We start from the raw sequence: 18,893 nt of genomic DNA on the forward strand, positions 1-18,893 counted from the left end.
ATAAATTAATTAATTAATTAATCAAAAAGAAAGAAAGTAAATGGTCTTCACCTTACTCAAAGTAACTTACATTTTGTGAATGAAGGAAAAGGAAAGTAGTAGCGCTTCAATATTTTATTTGTTTGCAGCAAAACCTTAAAGTCTGATGTATTGACATGTACAAGAAGCCAAAGAATTGTGACATTTGTTGGAATGATATTAAATTTCTTAGGTTAAGACTACAGGAACCTTTCATTACACATAAAATATAAAGTATATAAAACTGCATTTCTCAAGTATTTATTTGTAATATTACATCAGTTACTATGCCACATTAAATATCTATCTGTTTGACTAAAAGTTTCTTCATCAGTTACATGTAATATTAAATTCTTATTATAAATATAAATAAAACTAGAAACCAGGCATTGAGTTTTTTTTTTTTTTACTTTGTTGTTGCAATAAATTATACATAACACAGTATTTCCTTTGTGTCACCATTGTAGAAATTATTATTTTTTAAATCCATTCCTAATTTTTAGGCCAAATGACAGAATGTGTGCCAGAGAAGCCAAGAGGTCCATTCTGAACCAGTTGACAAGGTCCCTTCTAAGGAAGTATGACTGTGGCGTTCGACCCGTTCACAACTGGACCAGTCCAACCACGGTCCATATAGATCTGATCCTGCAGTCTGTGCTGGATGTGGTATGTAAATGATGCAGACACTCTGCTGAATTTTACTCCAAATCTTAAACAAATCTAACATCTTTTATTGACAATGACAAATATCAGAAAAAAACCCCCAAACAAAATAGCAACAACAAAAAATAAAACAAAACTTCCACAGCTGCTGCATTAACTAAATTATAACAATGTGTGTCGTTCCGCCATTTCCTTGCAAGAAAAAAACAACGAGAGACTCCACCCATCCTCACACCAAGGCTGCTTACAAGCAAAGGACGCAACCGACAGGCGTGAAAAAACTCACACATGCGCATGAAGGTTCAAGGTTGGCTCATGCAAGCACACGTGATTCAAATCCATCAGGTTTTTGAAAAAAATAAAAAGGTCAGATACTTTTCTACAGACCTCGTATATTATACCAGCCAAGTGGCCTCTGCGTGTATGAAGTCTGGACCCTGTGAAAACTGAATTTCACTGTTAAGTCCACTTGACCCAGACACGTGTGTGCGTGTGTGTGCATGCTTTGATCACACAAAAACTGGAGAGAGCTGACATTTGCCGTTGGGCATGCTTATGTATTTGGGTCAAGGATGAAGGCAGCAAAACAGAAAGTTGATCGTAAAAGTATTTTTGGAGGAAATTAGCAATTTTAGTTAACCAATAAACAATGGGTGCTATGCTGCAATGCACCATGGGAGTTTGGGGTTTTGGGGTTTTAAATGTTGTTATTATGGTTTATGTTAGTTTAACAGCGTTGTTTGTGTTACTGATTTATTGTGTTTTTGTAGCTAAATTGGTTTAGTCAGTTTAGATAAGTCTCAGTTTGCTACTACCAGGAGTGACTTAAGTTTAATGTTGGTACCATGAGTGAAATGTTTCAGCCACTGTTTTTGTTTGTCAAGTTAAAATCACCTGCTTACTGCAGCTGTGCATGCATGTTGCTAACTACTTTCTGGATTCACACATTCCAGCAGGGGGCGGTAAGTCATCTTTATATAAAAAACGTGATTTTAAGTTCAATGTAAGTACACAATATAATTCTAAATATGTTAAAAATGCATGGATGGCACAAGAAAGTGAAAACCTTATTTGTACTGTGGTCCAATTAGATATCAAATGACAAAATAAAAGTAGAAATAAATAGTGTGTGTGTATATGATAGCAAGAACCTAAACAATTTATAAATACATTGACAGTAAATTAACATTAAAAAAATTGCATAATTAACAGGAAGTAAAAGGGCTGAGTTCTTCTTCTAAAAATAGTTGAGGTCTAACATTCTAAGAACATTCGGGACTCACACGCTATTCAACTCAGTATACAGCCTTTGTTTAATTTATTAACACCCTGACCACAAAAATGTCAGCTACCTATTTATAAACACTACTCAATCGAGAGCCTGTGGATCCCCAAGGGCAAAACACTAGTGCTTATGTATTCTGGGTCAAGGATAAACACCGCCAAAATGGAACGTTGATAGGACTAATATTTTAGGAGAAACTACGGATATTAGCTAACAATAGTGAAAAATGGATGTTGATAGTTACATTCTGGACTCACGCGACAGTCCAAATCATTATAGTGACTGGTATATTTTATTACCACCGCTGAAAAAGCTACCTATTTTATAAACACTACCCAATCTAGAGTCCATGGATCCCCACGGCAACACGCTAGTTTTTGTTTATTTATGTATTTTAATCATACGTATAAATTCATACAGAAATAAAGTGAAAGTAATGCTTAACATTGAGACATGTATGAACCAATATACAGTAGTGTTTCAGAATAATAGTAATGCTATGTGACTAAAAAGATTAATCCAGGTTTTGAGTATATTTCTTATTGTTACATGGGAAACAAGGTACCAGTAGATTCTCACAAATCCAACAAGACCAAGCATTCATGATATGCACACTCTTAAGGCTATGAAATTGGGCTATTAGTAAAAAAAGTAGAAAAGGGGGTGTTCACAATAATAGTAGCATCTGCTGTTGACGCTACCAAACTCAAAACTATTATGTTCAAACTGCTTTTTTAGCAATCACTAAACTAGTATTTAGTTGTATAACCACAGTTTTTTCATGATTTCTTCACATCTGTGAGGCATTAATTTTGTTGGTTTGGAACAAAGATTTTGCTAATTTACTAGTGTGCTTGGTGTCATTGTCTTGTTGAAAACACCCATTTTAAGGCATGTCCTCTTCAGCATAAGGCAACATGACCTCTTCAAGTATTTGACATATCCAAACTGATCCATGATACCTGGTATGCGATATATAGGCCCAACACCATAGTAGGAGAAACATGCCCATATCATGATGCTTGCACCACCATGCTTCACTGTCTTCACTGTGAACTGTGGCTTGAATTCAGAGTTTGGGGGTCATCTCACAAACTGTCTGCGGCCCTTGGACCCAAAAAGAACAATTTTACTCTCATCAGTCCACAAAATATTCCTCCATTTCTCTTTAGGCCAGTTGATGTGTTCTTTGGCAAATTGTAACCTCTTCTTGCACATGTCTTTTATTTAACAGAGGGACTTTGCGGGGGATTCTTGCAAATAAATTAGCTTCACACAGGTGTCTTCTAACTGTCACAGCACTTACAGGTAACTCCAGACTGTCTTTGATCATCCTGGAGCTGATCAATGGGTGAGCCTTTGCCATTCTGGTTATTCTTCTCTCCATTTTGATGGTTGTTTTCCGTTTTCTTCCATGCGTCTGTTTTTTTTTTTTGTTTTTTTTTGTCCATTTTAAAGCATTGGAGATCATTGTAGATGAACAGCCTATAATTTTTTGCACCTGCGTAAAGTTTTCTCCTCTCCAATCAATTTTTTAATCAAACTACGCTGTTCTTCTGAACAATGTCTTGAACATCCCATTTTCCTTAGGCTTTCAAAGAGAAAAGCATGTTCAACAGGTGCTGGATTCATCCTTAAACACCTGATTCACACCTGTTTGTTCCACAAAATTGACAAACTCACTGACTGAATGCCACACTACTATTATTGTGAACACCCCTTTTCTACTTTTTTTAATAATAGCCCAATTTCATAGCCTTAAGAGTGTGCATATCATGAATGCTTGGTCTTGTTGGATTGCGAGAATCTGCTGAATCTACTGGTACCTTGTTTCCCATGTAACAATAAGAAATATACTCAAAACCTGGATTAATCTTTTTAGTCACATAGCACTACTATTATTCTGAACACTACTGTAAGCAGTGAGGTGTCAGAATTCTGAAGGCATTTTTAAATGAGCCAGTGATTTGTGAAAGAATCAAACAGAATATTTTCTTTTTCTCAGGATGGAAAGACCCAGAGCATTACCATGAGTTTTTGGTATCGACAGGTCAGTAGCTTCCTGTTTGACCCGTGCAGCTTTTAGCTCCATAACCACAAGCTCCACATGTGGCTGCCACGTCTGAAGCTCCACCACCTCAGGATAAATGAATGCATTAAAGTGGATTTAAAATATACAAAGCATGCGGCAAATTTGATTAAACCATCAAATAAATCTCCCTAAATACGAATGTCAATATTATCAAGCATGTGATTTATCTACTCAAGCTGTTAATTACAAATATTTCATGATATTTTACCACACAATGTAGTATTTCATGTTTTCAGATGTGGACAGATGAGTTCCTGGTTTGGGACCCAGACGAGTTTGATGGTATCACTGAGATCTCACTGTCATCTGACGCCATGTGGATTCCTGATATAATAGTTTGCGAATTGTAAGAAAATATCTCATTAATCTACCATTAATGTTTTAGTCTGCTGTACAGTGTGCTGTAATTTTACAGGATAACAAAAGTCAGTGTTTGTTGAAAGTGTCTTGTATGATTAAATCATGTTAACCTGTTCAATGTCCAAAAAGTACCCTAGTGGCCACGGCGATGTTGAATCAACATTGTTTTTGGTTATATTACATTTTGACGTCAATTAACGCGACATCCACTGCCTCTCCATCGGCAATCTCCTGACGCAACAACGTCTGAATGTGACACTGCTACCACTTCAAAATGTGGTTAGGTTCCTCGTGTATTTTGATCTAGTTTATAATTTCTTTCACAAACTCATAAGAAGTGATTCAAGTATTTACACAAAACAGCAGATGTGTCACTTGGTGATTTTTAACATTTATTAAAATAACTTGAATATTATATTGAAATATCTACAGTGAATATCAGTGTTGACCTACTGTCAAGATTTTGATGTTGATCCAATTTTCAAATCCAACATATTTCTCTGTTGATTCAAGATCAGACATCAACACAGATCAAGTGTTGATCAATGTTATTTTGCCCGCATGGACAGTATTGCAATAAGAACTACCTCAGCAGACCTTTATTGTCCGATATACTCAGCCTTGTCCAACCCCAAATCACAAAAGTTGGGACAATATGGAAAATGCAAAAAAGAAAGAAAGAACTGCAGTAAATAAAAAAGTTATTTCAATCAGGTGATTGTAATCATGATTTGGTATGGAGTTACAAAGTCAAAAGTCAAAGTGTCTTTATTTGTCTCCCTAAGGAGAAATTTGCCTTGGACAGAGGGGTGTACTACACAACAACACATCTGGTACATACCACCCATACATAAAAAACAACAACATATTAAATTAAAGTTAAATATAAATACACAACATTATTAACATCTTTGTGCAAGTTCCGCAATACATAACCTTATGCTATCTTCCCTGAGCTATCTGCTGATTGAATGAATGAATGATGAATGAATTTATTTGGCACACAAACTCAACAATAACAAAAAACTGATACACAAGACAATTTCACAGTGACATGTGTGACCAAAAGGTCACACTGACAATGGAATAAAATGTTTATATCGATTATATTTACAAAGAGGAACCCTGTACCTCCTTCCTGAGTTAAGTAAAATGTATTCAGAGTGTAGTACATGAGACGCATCTGATAAAATATTGTCTGCACATCTGAGAACTGCCTGTTCAAACAACTCTTGGGGAGGTTCAGGTACCACCATACCCATGATTTTGCCAGCTATTTTAATCAGATTTAATATTTGAGTTTTTGATTTAACCATTAAATTACAAAACCAGCTAGTAATACCATACTGTATCACAGACTCAATCGTTGCTCTGTAGAAAATCAACATAATATTCCTACATACACCAAACAGTCGGAGTCGACGAAGAAAGAGCATGCGCTGGTGGATTCGGGCACAAATGCTTGACACTTGCGTGTGCCAGCTTAAGTTGTGTCAGAGTTGAAATCTGTAAAAGAGCAACTCAGTTAGCTACACAAAGAATGATCACGCAAGAGACTGAATTTCATTTCCTGATCAGTAGAGAACAAATGAGCAAGAACCTTCGTCAAAAACCGTCATCTGCTCTGAAGGGCCCCGCCCATTTGCTTCTCCTATTTATTGACAAAAAGTTACAAACAAGCATATAGGAGCGGCAATATCACAAACAAGGAAAAGACACAGAGTCTGGTCTCACATTGATATGAAAACTGTTATGGCTTTAAGCCTTCAGTCTCCTAGTCTTCCCATAACAATATCCAGCCCTGAACCAGTGTGCCGGTCACACCGCTCTTCCCTCAAGGCTGAACCATTAATTAAAGACGCACATCTGCGCTCAGCAAAACATAGCTTTAGCTAAACAGTCTGCACATTCACTAAGCCAAAGTTCATCTGTTCACCCTCTCGCGTGAGCAGTTTTAATGATTACTTGAACAGTTCAGTGTATATGGTTGCTTTGACAATGAGTGATTAATTAAAAGAATAATGGTACATGAACTCTCACACATACATATATGTATATATGAAAATAGAGAACAGAATCAAAGATGAGATCAAAGACAGTACATCAAAGTAAAGGCATTAACAATCAAAGTAAAGACATTATATTTGATTATATTGCTAATATACAGAAAATCCTGTCAAGTTGTTATTGATGTAAACCCCAGATATTTATGAATCCACCTGCTCAATTTTACATCCATGTATGATGTATAATGTATTCACAAATGCCACTTAAAACTTTACTGTGCAAAAATAGAAGCCTTATGTTGAACTTCTCCAAAAGTGGCATTGACTTCTTTAGGCTCAGAGCATCCAGGTTTGGTTTTGGACCATCACACAATGGAAATGTGTATTGTAGTCAGATGAGTCAGTATTCCAGATCTTTTTGAAATTTTTTTATTAGAAATGGACACAGTGTGCTCAGGACCAAAGACAGGACCATCCACCGTGATCAGTAACAAGTCCAAAAGCCAGGGTCTGTCACGGTATGGGGTTGATTCAGTGCCCTGGGCAAAGGCAATTTACATTCCTGTGATGGCAGCATTACTACAGAAAAGTATAATGGGAATTTGGAACAATATTTGCTGCCTTCAAGAAGTCTTTTCCAGGGATGTTCATTCATTTTTTAACAAGACATCCACTTTACAAAGACATGGCTACAGAAGAAGAAGAAATGGGCACTGGACTGGCCTGCTTGCAGAACTGAACTTTACTGTTGAGAATGTTGAATCAAAAACTGCACCAACAAATACCCCATGTGGTTTCACACCTTTTGCCATCTGTGCAGGAAGAACTGGACAAAATGACACCTGAAAGGCTTCATTGCTTTTGTCCTCAATGTCAAAACGTCTTTTAAATATGATGGTGAGATGGAATGGCAACATTACAAAGTGGGCTCAGCATTCCAGCTTTTTTGGAATGTGTTGCAGGTCTTTAATGGATGCAAATCAACAATTGAAATGAAGTTGGAAAGAGGAAAAAAAAAAACATGAATTACATGTATGTTGGATTCACACTGTCTGCAATTAAGTAGAAGTAAAAAAAAAAAAAAGTCAGAATTAATTCAGCATTTTCCATACCGTTCCAATTTTTTTCTGATTTGGGGATGTACAAAGGTCATCTGGGTCAGATATTTAGGAAGGAGAGTGATTGATGGTCAGTGCGGCAGTTCCAAACTCATAGGATGTAATGTGAGTAACATAAAGATGGGGCTTGCACAGTGGAGCTTTTGATGCTTGGTCACTAAAGTCAAAGGGTCATTTTATCATCATGATTTTGGTCCAGAATAAGGACTAGAAATTGTGCAGCTGGATAAAGTGCTGATATTTTAAAGTGAGAAACTGCACATGGGGCAGATTTACAGGTTTACAACATGACCTTTGCCCAGGTATATAATCTAATAAGTGCTCATCTACACTCATCAGCCACTTTATTAGGTGCACCTTGTTACTACCAGGTTGGACCCCCAAATTTGCCTTCAGAACTGCCTTAATTCTTCGGGGCATAGATTCAACAACGTGTTGGAAACATTCCTCAGAGATGTTGGTCCATATTAAGACAAGACAACAAGACAAGACAAGACGAGATAAGATAAGATAAGATAAGACTTTACTGATCTCACAGTGGAGAAACTATATTGACATCATAATATCACACCCGGTCTGCCCAATCTCCTCTGACATCAACAAGGCATTTTCATGTACACAACTGTAGCTCACTGGACATCTTCTCTTTTCTGGACCATTCTCTGTAAACCCTAGAGACGGTTGTGTGTAAAAATCCCAGTAGATCAGCAGTTTGTGAAATACTCAGACCAGCCTGTCTGGCACCAACAACCATGCCACGTTTAAAGTCACTTAAATTTCCTTTCTTCCCCATTCTGATGCCAGGTTTGAACTTCAGCAAGTCATCTTCACCACGTCAAGATGCCTAAATGCATTGAGTTGCTGCCATGTGATTGGCTGATTAGCTATTTGTGTAAGGTGTACCTAATAAAGTGGCCAGTGAGTGTATTTGTGTGAATGCATAATCTTTCAAAATCTTCTGATTGTCTTCTTAGTGAATCTCATCATATTCTGCCCTATTGTCTTCTGTCTGCTTCCAGTGTGGATGAGGGGAAATCACCTCCCATTCCCTACGTGTACATCAACTCTTCCGGCTCGGTGAAGAACCACCGCCCCATGCAGGTGGTGTTGGCCTGCAGTTTGGAATTGTACGCCTTTCCATTTGACAAGCAGAACTGCAGCCTCACCTTTCGCAGCTGGCTTCACTCAGGTCTGCTTACTGTCAAAATGTCACAGATTCAACAGGCAGTAAATTCAGATCCTGGTCAACAGTTTTCTTGGTGACGTGAGTTTGGGCATGTTTGCTCTTTATATGTGCCTTATAAGATGATTATCAAATGTACCACATTACGCCCACATGAAGCCCACTTTTAAAAAGTGACATTCAGATCTTTTAGTATGTTTTTGTTTCTTTGTTTAAGAGGAACTATAGCTTGACAAAATGTTTTCAACCCATCAGGTTGATGATATTCTACCCAGGACAATTTGATGTGGACCTCCTCTTCTCCTTTATGTTGTTTGTCCTCATTTTTTGAAGAGTTCCTCCACCGCGCGGATCATTGCTCACCTGCTGGCTCAGTTCCTTGCATGTTCATCCCAGGTCTTCCTGTCAGTGGAGCAGCTCTTGAGGTTGTGCATCAGGAGGTCTTTGCCGTATTATTTCTGCCCTCCTCTGAATCGTTTTCTTTGTTGAGCTGGGAATAAGATTTGCTTGGGAAAGTTGGCTGTCAGCCATCCTCATGATGTGACCCACCTACAGAAGCTAGTTCATGATGATGACAAGCTCTACGCTCTGGAGCTTGGCTTCAGCCAGGATGCTTATGTTGGTATGGTAGTCTTCTTCCCTGATGCAGAGGATATCCTCAGGCAGAACTGATGGAATTGCTTAAGGGTCTTCGCATGGTTTAGGTCTCAGATCCATCCAGCAGGGTTGGCAAGACAACAGCTTTGTGGACAACGATTTTCATCTTGTGCTGAAGGCCTCATTTGAAAAGCTGGTCAAAGGCAGCTCCTGCACACTTGAATCAGTGTTGTATCTCATCATTGATGTTGGTGTTTGATGACACATGGCTGCCCAGGTAGGGAAAGTGGGTTACGTTCTCCAGGACCTGTCCATGCAGTTTCACAGCAGGAAGTGCTTGATGTTGTGCGGAGGCTGATGCAGGACCTGATATTTCTTCAGCTTGAAGACCAAGCTTTTGTAGGTTTCATTGAAGGGTTCAAGGATTTTCTGAAGACCTTCTTTTAAAGGATAACACGCTGCTGTCATCTGCATGCTGGAAGTCCAGGAGCATGGTCGTGATTTTCATCTTGGTTCTGGTTGAAGAGCTTTCTACCTGTTCTGTGCACAATATCAATTTATGGTGGCACCTTGTCCTTGATCAGGTGGAGGATTGTTGCCACAAAGATGATTGCTTTACTCCCGATTGCACATTGAAGGCTTCAGTTTTTGTGTCATTTACCAGAAATGTAGCGGATAAACCTCAGGATCTTGATAAATTTCTTTGGACAGCCTGTTTTCGCTCAGGATCTTCCAAGGAAGTGGGCGTGTTAATAAAGTTAATCACGGCAGGGTACAATGGCTGTGTTGCTCTCAACACTTTTCTTGCAATTGGCAGACAATCATTCATTCATTTTCCATACCTGCTTATTCCAAATAAGGGTCATGGGGGAGCTGGAGCCTATCCCAGTAATCATAGGGCGAGAGGTACGATACACCCCGGACAGGATGCCAGCCTATCACAGCGTCAAATATAGACAGATAAAGTCATTCACACCCACGCATACTCTTACTGTCAATTTAAAGTTTCCAGTTCACCTAACCTGCATGTCTTGGTAAGTGGGAGGAAACCGAAGTACCCGGAGGGAGCCCACATAAACACGACGAGAACATACAAATTCCACAAAGAAAAAACACAGTGGGAAGTGATCCCACAACCTTCTTGCTGAGTGGCTACAGTGTTAGCCACTAAGCCACCATGCTGCCAATTGGCAGACAGTGAAGATCATGTCTGCTGCCTCTCTTCATGGTCGGAAGGCACTCTGGGTTTAAAGAAGGATGTTTTCTACTCTTGGTCTCAGACAGTTGTTGGCAATTACTACAAGAACTCTTCCTGTGGTAGACAGAAAGAGGATTCAGCGATGGTCAGACTTGTCTCCAATATAAAATACAATCATTTTAGCAGACTAGTTACATGTTGATTTATTTTGAAAAAAAAAAATGAAAAGTGTGATTTTAGTTTGGCTCAACAACATCTTGAAAAATACCTCAATAAAATGTTCTTGCTCAGTTTCATGGTTGCATCTTTGAATAGTTCTCATCAAGGTCAACAGTCAGTTGCTTTACTAATATTGGTAGGTTCATGCAGACACAGTCGAAGTAAAAATCTACTTTCAGTCTGTTTACTTTCATGATTTTGAACACTGGAAGAAAAATGTAAGGACATCTGTAACACATGCTCTCAGAACATAGTGCTCACACACAAACAAAGCAGAAATGTACGTTTGTTTTGGGGCTTCTTTGTGATGCCTTCTCATCATATCTGCTGTGTTCTTGTGCAGTGAAGGAAATCGATTTGGCTCTGGGGCGGAGTGCAGAGGCCATTGCTAATGAGAAGAGAGAGTTCATGAATGATGGAGAATGGGAGCTGCTGTCCATTCCCTCCCACTACTGGCAATCTCACCAAGGAGACACCGACTATGCCCACATCCAGTTCAACGTACGTGCACTCACGACTTCCGATCACACACATTTATCAACTATAGTAAACAGATTCACATGAAATAAACAAAGCTGTTTAGTCCACACATTTTGCCTCAACTCCCCCCTCAGTACTCCATCGGAATGGACATTGATTGTTCTGTCCTTCCTTCACCTATTCTGGACAGCATTGTTATGAGAGTAAGCAAAGTTACAGGCTCCAGTTCATGCTGTGTTCAGGGGAATCCAGTAATCCTTTGGAAGTGTCGTGCGATTACTGAACATACAACAGTAACACGTTACATTACTACAGGGGTGCCCAATTTCAGTCCTCGAGAGCTACCTTCCTGACACTCTTAGTTGTCTCCCTGCTCCAGCAACACCTGAATCCAATGAAAGACTCATTTGCAGGCTTTTATTGAGCTTTTCACTGGATTCAGGTGTGTTGGAGCAGGGAGACAACTAAGGGTGTCAGGAAGATAGATCTCGAGGACCGAACTTGGGCACCCCTGCATTACTGTGTTACAGACAGATGTAATGTGATTAGAGTAACATGTTCCACCCAACACTGACAGTGACTTAGGTGCTTTTGTTGGTGAGGACAATTTAACTGACTTTGACTTTGTAGATGATGCTGTGATCTTTGCGGAATCAGTGAATCCCCTGATTGCAGAACTTGAGAAGCTTAGTGAGGAATCACAATGTCTGGGTTTCCAACTGTCCTGGACAAAGACTATGATCCAGGCTTTTTAATGACTTCCTGGAATCAGCTATCAGAATTGCATTCACTTATCATCAGCAGTGACATTCATGTTTCTAGGGCCTTGACCTTTGAGATTGAGAGATGACTGGGAGCTTATGGAGTCATGATGCTGATATCTTTACAGGAGAACGAAGGCTCAAGTCTTTATGGTCCTGGTGTTACCTGTCTAAATGTGTGGATGTGAGACTTGGATGCTAACCAGTGACCCAAGTTGATGACTGGATGCCTTTGGAACTAGATTTCTTCAGAGGATCCTTGTGTAGGACTGGAATAATTTTGTGTCAAATTAGTGGTACCTTAGGGAGACTAAGATGAGGAGTATCACCTTTGACATTATGGCCATATGGTACATTTTTCTGTTAGGGCAGTGGCTAGACTTTGCTTGGAGCTGATTTATAATTGAGAAGTAAGGCACCTCCTTCCATCCACTTGCCTGGGTGTACACCTTAGGTAAGTGTTAGTACACCCTTGCCCTCCCTTGGCCTGGGATACGGCCTGGCTACACCCCTTTCAGCACTTATGCAAGTCAACCCGGCTGCAGTTCTGACTTAAAGTCCCCAATGGTAGAACAGCAGTAGATGGGCAGCAACCCTACCGGCTGTGAAGGCGGCTGAGGGCTGCAGCAAATGGGGACTCTCAATCGTCTTGGGCCCCCTTGCCATTGGAAATGAGCCCGCATTTTTGCTAAGTCGTGTGTTTTTTTCACATTTCTCTGTGCATGATCACGCACATACATGTTTGTTGAGGACCCCAGGGCCTGGAGAAGGACAAAGACCGGTTTGACCGGTTGTCTGCCTTGATGGTTTCCATCTAGGACGCAAGGCAGTTAGTAGTTCTCATGGTGTCATGGATGTGATGATGTGGCACCGGAACATGCTCCCAGACTTGACTGTTTATTGGGCTTAATTAAAGCAATCCAAAACAGTGAAACACTCTAAATACATGTAATAAAAGGTTAATTTCTGCCATGGAAAGTTATTGGCAGATAGACAGCAAGACAACGTTGGAAATCAAAGAAGAATGTATCATAGAATCAGGCAGGGTAGTGTTTACTGATATACATACAAAGGGTGCTTAGGGAATCGATGCCAGTTGTACAGTCAACTGACTGAGGCAGGATTGGTATTGGCCATGATTGATAAGTGCAAGTAGCTGGGAGGAAGAGGAACAGTAATCAGGGAAGTGTTTCACAACAAAAGTCTGGAAGAATCCAGGAGAGTCATGTCTGTATTCATGTACAGCTGATTCATTTCGAGTCAGTGAGAAAGTGCAGCCGAGACAGCTGCTGGGTGTTGGGCTTAAAACTGTTGTCCTTCCAAACTAAGCCCCCGTCACACTGGGCCGTAGAACTGTAAGCAGTTGTCTGGAGCCTTTGGGAGTTAATGGCAAAAGATGATTGAGAGTCAGTGTGTGAAAGTAAAGAAACAGTGAGACAGACAGCAGAGAGTGAGTGAGCGTAATGAACAGTCTCAGTGGCTCCCTTATCAATGGACCTCTTGTTAGTGGTGAATAAAATGGTTCATAGGCGACTGCAGGTGGGGAGCAGGGACAGCGGCTCTGTACGCGGCTCACAGAATGGAGCGTTTGTACTTGTGGACCGTTTTATGACAACTGAGATATTGTTGAACTGCTCCACGGTGGATGGTTCAGGTGTACATGATACACTCATCTACCACACATTTTACAATGATGACACAATTTAAAATGCTGATCCAAACACAGCCTTGTGAGTAAATTTAGGACACTGTTAGACAAATGGAAATAGAAGACGAGTAAAAATGATGTTTGATTGGGATCATTTTAAACATTTCTGACTCTTAATTTATGACCATTTATAACCATTTAAAAAAAGGTTTAAAAAAATTTGAGACAGCACCCTTTAATTTTCAACAACAACAACAATTATCGCAAAATAATAAACTAAATCCGTATCAAACTTTGGAGCATGATTAAACTGACTTTGTACTGCAAAGAAGTACTTGAGGTCACATGATGGCGACAAGTGTGTTTGCAATACAGCTCTGTCTCACCTCGCATCTGCAACCACGGACCCTCAACAAGACAGACAAAGAGCAACGGATGTATTGTGATGTTCATATCTTAGTTGCCTTTTCATTCAGGTGCTGATCCGACGGCGCCCCCTGCTGTATGTGGTTGGTCTCCTCATCCCCAGTATCTTCCTCATGTTGGTAGACGTGATCAGCTTCTATCTGCCCCTGAACAGCGGCACCCGTATCACCTTTAAGATCAGCATCCTGCTGGGCTACACTGTGTTTAGAGTCAACCTGACGGACGAACTGCCCAGCACGGCAGTGACAACCCCACTCATAGGTACCACGTATATTTTTATTATTATTTCAAAAACACTAGTCAGAAAAGAATATGCATTATTAAAATGCACAAGATAGTGTACGTTAACATAAGTGATTTTCTCAGAAATGTGTTGAAAAAGTTCAACATTACCTGGGATAGATCTCATTGAATAATGTATTAGATCAGATCTGTTTAAAGTGGTAAAGCTTACATACTTACAAGTATTTGTTATTGTTGAAAGATAAAAACAGATTTTTGAAAACTCTGTGAAAATGTGGGGTCAGTCCTGGAGTCCATACCACTGGACTTTGGGGTCCATGTGTGTCAACTGAACTAGGTCTGCATGGCAAGTTTTCCTTAAAGCCTTAAAGACTACAAATATAATGCACGCACTGTGTTAACTTCTCCTTCTTCATTCAGCTGTTCCCGTTAGGGGGCACCACAACAGATCAGTTGTTTCCATCTCACCCTGTCCTCTGTGTCTTCCTCTGTTACACCAACCACCTGCATGTACTCCCTCAGCACATCCATAAACCTCCTCTTTGGTCTCCCTCTTCTCTTCCTTCCTGGTGGCTCCTCAGCATCCTTCTCCCTATATACCCTGGGTCCCTCCTCTGCACATGTTCAAACTATCTCAATCTCACCTGTCTGACTTTGTCTCCAAACTGTCCCACCTGAGCTGTCCCTCTGATATGTTCATTCCAAATCCTGTCCATCCTTGTCACTCCCAAAGAGAATCTCAACATCTTCAGCTCTGCCACCTCCTGCTCTGCCTCCTGTCTTTTTGTTAATGCCACCATCTCTAAGCCGTACAACATAGCTGGTCTCACTAATGTCTTGTAAACTTTCACCATCACTCTTGCTGATATTCTTCGGTCACAAATCACTCCTGCCACCTTTGTCCACCCACACCACCCTACCTGCACTCTATTCTTCACCTCTCTACCACACTCTCCATTACTCCCAAGTATTTAAGCTCATCTACTTTCACCATCTCTTTTCCTTGTAACTGCAGTATTCCACCTGGCTCACTCTCAATCACACACATGTACTCAGTCTTGCTCCTACTGACTTTCATTCCCCTTCTCTCCAGAGCATATCTCCACATCTCCAGACTAGAAACTTGCTCTCTACTGTCACTACAGATCACAATGTCATCTGCAAACATCATAGTCCACGGAGACTCCTGTTTGATCTCTGTCAACCTGTCCATAACCATTTCAAACAAGAAAGGACTCAGAGGTGATCCTTGGTGTAATCCCACCTCCACCTTAAATGAGTCTGTCATTCCAACTGCACATCTCACTGCTGTCACACTATTCTTGTACATGTTCTGCACTACCCTAACATACTTCTCTTGCCATTCCAGACTTTCTCATACAATACCTCAACTCTTCTCTTGGCACCCTGTCATACGCTTTCTCTAAGTCCACAAACACACCACCGTAACTCCTACTGGCCTTCTCTATTCTTCTCCATCAGTACTCTCACAGCAAACTTTGCATCGTGGTGGTCTTTGCATGAAACCATATTGCTGCTCACAGATCTTCACCTGTTTTCTAAGCTTAATGTCTACTACTCTTTCCCTTACCTTAATGCCCCTGTAGTTACTGCACACCAGGTCTGCACACCAGGTGTGTGAGGTGGGATGGATTATTTTGGCAAAGGAGAAGTGCTCACTAGCACATATGTGAGGTAACCAGTGGCAGCTTTTTCTGCAGGTGCTATGGGGGAGCTTGCCATTTTTATGGAGGGTGGAATGGGCTTGTGTGTTGCGACGGCTCTCTGCTACACCTCTGCCAGATTCATAGGCATACGCACACAACCACATTCTCATCTGTGACAGTCACTAATGACATACAGAATAAACAAAATCACACACACAAACCTAGGCTACTGTTCAGTACAAATATTCATAGATCTACACATGTAGCCTATAGCCTCAGGAGAAAAATGCCAATGGCAGGCAGAAAGAACATTTTTCACCTACAATTGATGTCTTCATAACAGGACAATGCACCTGTTGTGGTTATGAGCAAAAGCATCAATGATTTGATTCCCGTCCAGGGGCCGTGATCTCTGAGGGTTAATTGCCAGGAGTGACACCGGGTCACTGGTTTGTCTGTGCCTACTATTGTTCCTCAGGTAGTTCTTTAGGTGACACAGACTTCATTTCTTTCCAATTCCACTCATGGATATTTGGGCAGCAAAAACTGAACCATTTCACCAATTTGAAACTACACTCACTGCAGTACAACGTCATCATTGATGCTGAAAAACTCGTCCATGTTTGTCCTCTCGGCTTGATGACTGTAACTCCCTGCTCTTTGGGATCTCTGGAAAAAACCTTCAAAGGCTTCAATACATTCAAAACGGTGCAGCTAGAATTTTGATGAGAGTACGTATTTCACCTATACTCCATAACCTTCACTGGCTCTCCGTCACCTGTAGAATCCATTTTAAGATTGCTTTCATTACCCACCAATGCATCCATGGCAATGCCCCCACATACCTCAAAGACCTCCTCACTCCCCACACATCCTCCCGTTCCCTCCGTTCAACTCCCTCTCTGACCATCTGAGGGCTCCACAGACTGTGGAAGCTTTTAAAAAAGCCTCAAGACATACCTGTTTAGACAGATCACAGGTCTCAATAATTTGAATCTGTTGCATCTTAGTCTTTTTATTCTATTTTATTATTTTATTTTGGTTTTATTATATTCTGATGACTGTTTTTGTCTTAAGATTTTTTGTTTTTATTCTCTTGTTTATCCTTGTTTTTTTTCCCTGTAGCACTTTGAGATTTTTATTAATGAAAGGTGCATTATAAATGAAATGAAATTGTTGAACGTGCACTGTTGCCTCAGGCAACAGTGCAAGAGGCAACAGTGCAACAGTTTCCTGTGCTTCATTAACAGACCCAGAATTTAGATACTATAGTCAGGGTGAGACCTGACTAATACAACTCATCGTGAGTTGTATTAGTCATTAGACTGAACAATTGCATTTATATTTATATTTTTTATCTTTTGCATTTAGCATTCTGAACAATGGGCATTTCTGCTAGTTATAAAAGCCTGATGAGTAGGTCCTACACAATATGCATGTGCTTGAACATGAACTTGTCTGACAGAGACATGAGCTGGGTGTAGCTTTCTATCAATTCTCTTGACTTTCCCCCCATATTTTCCCTCCTTTCTGCAGCAACAGGAAATCTAAACATTTTACAAGTTTTCAGTTTGAGCTTTGCATCCATATGCACAGCATCCCATCATTTGGAAACTTTTTGGACAGTAAAACCATGCATCCAACAGCCTGTACTGAGATATGTACCTTTTTTACATGAATGATTGCTTGTGAGATGACAATCAATGCTTCTGGCTCTCAAATGGTCTCAGAAAACCTTTGTGCCACTCAGTGTCATTGTGTCTCGTTAGGTGTGTTCTTTGCTGTGTGCATGGCCCTGCTGATGCTTAGCCTGATCAAGTCCATCCTGGTGGTGAAGCTGCTGCACCACAGTGAGAAGGAGGTCAGGGAAATGTCACTGACCGCGTGCCTGCTCGATAAGTACGGCTCGGGCGACCACAGCCTCACTGAGAGCACCATCACTGCCATTAAGACTCTGGACAGCAGCAACCAGTCTGGAGGTAAGCCACAAACTCAAAGACCGAAGTTTGAAAAAGACCTGTTGGCAGCAATGACACAGCAGGTACCTGCACAGGATTTTACAAGCCCCTTACCTAACTCACCCAGGAGCCCCTGTACTGAAACCTGGATCCAGGCACCTTGCTTTGTGATTTGATATTAAATTTTTTGTGAACTGACTCAAAGTAAATTGGGCAAAGTGTATAAATCAATCTTGTAGCTATTGCTCTTAAATATTTTTTTATGGGAACAAAGTAGACATTCTATCTCGGTTAACATACATGTTGTTTGATAAAATAAAATACAGTAGAAGATGAAAACTTTTAGCTGAGGCGTATGTAAACCTACGTATGTCTCCAACTGTACACTTTAATATTTCTTTTTAAGACACCTGTTGGCATCCATTCACTTGGTGAGATGGTTTGGACACTTCACCTGTGTTCACTCAGTTTGATTTATTGTGAAGCTCTTTGTACCTTGAACAGTAAATTGGACATTTTCGTTTTGTTATTATAGATTATGAGCTGGAGCCATCACTGGAGGAGGATTTGCTGTTGTTAAATGAAGCCCATGAGGTTCCCTCTGTGCTACATTGGCTTCTCCAGGAGCTGGTTTCACTCCGCCTCACCTTGTCCCAGGATGACAGTGGGTCGTTGTCCCAGACCACATGGCTGGACCTCTGCTCTAAGGTTGACTGCATTCTTTTTCGGGTCTATCTGTTTGTTCTGGGATTGTATGCCAGCACCCTGCTGCTGGTGGATGCTGGATGGATGGCGGAAATTAGGACCTGATGTGGTTGTCAATGAGAGTGATTATTTTTGCATAGAAAAGTACTAAATCAGAGATGTAAACATTTAAATTGTATTTTTCCTCCACAGTAGTTACATTCTAAAAGTCTAATAACGTGGTCATACCTTCACATGACCCTGCACAAAGCATTATTTTACTTTTT

At 40.5% G+C, this 18,893-nt stretch overlaps 1 protein-coding gene across 1 annotated transcript; it reads left to right on the forward strand.

Moving 5' to 3' along the window:
• The first annotated feature begins 526 nt into the window (after positions 1 to 526).
• htr3b (5-hydroxytryptamine (serotonin) receptor 3B) lies at positions 527 to 18,732 on the forward strand. The gene is given in 9 exon segments (XM_034179042.1): positions 527 to 551; positions 554 to 684; positions 3,972 to 4,016; positions 4,295 to 4,404; positions 8,562 to 8,731; positions 11,083 to 11,240; positions 14,105 to 14,315; positions 17,734 to 17,943; positions 18,458 to 18,732. Coding segments are annotated over 9 exon segments (1,335 nt in total).
• The last annotated feature ends 161 nt before the right edge of the window (positions 18,733 to 18,893 follow it).

This window comes from Thalassophryne amazonica, chromosome 9 (genome assembly GCF_902500255.1).
Source record: "Thalassophryne amazonica chromosome 9, fThaAma1.1, whole genome shotgun sequence".
Taxonomy (NCBI): Eukaryota; Metazoa; Chordata; class Actinopteri; order Batrachoidiformes; family Batrachoididae; genus Thalassophryne; species Thalassophryne amazonica.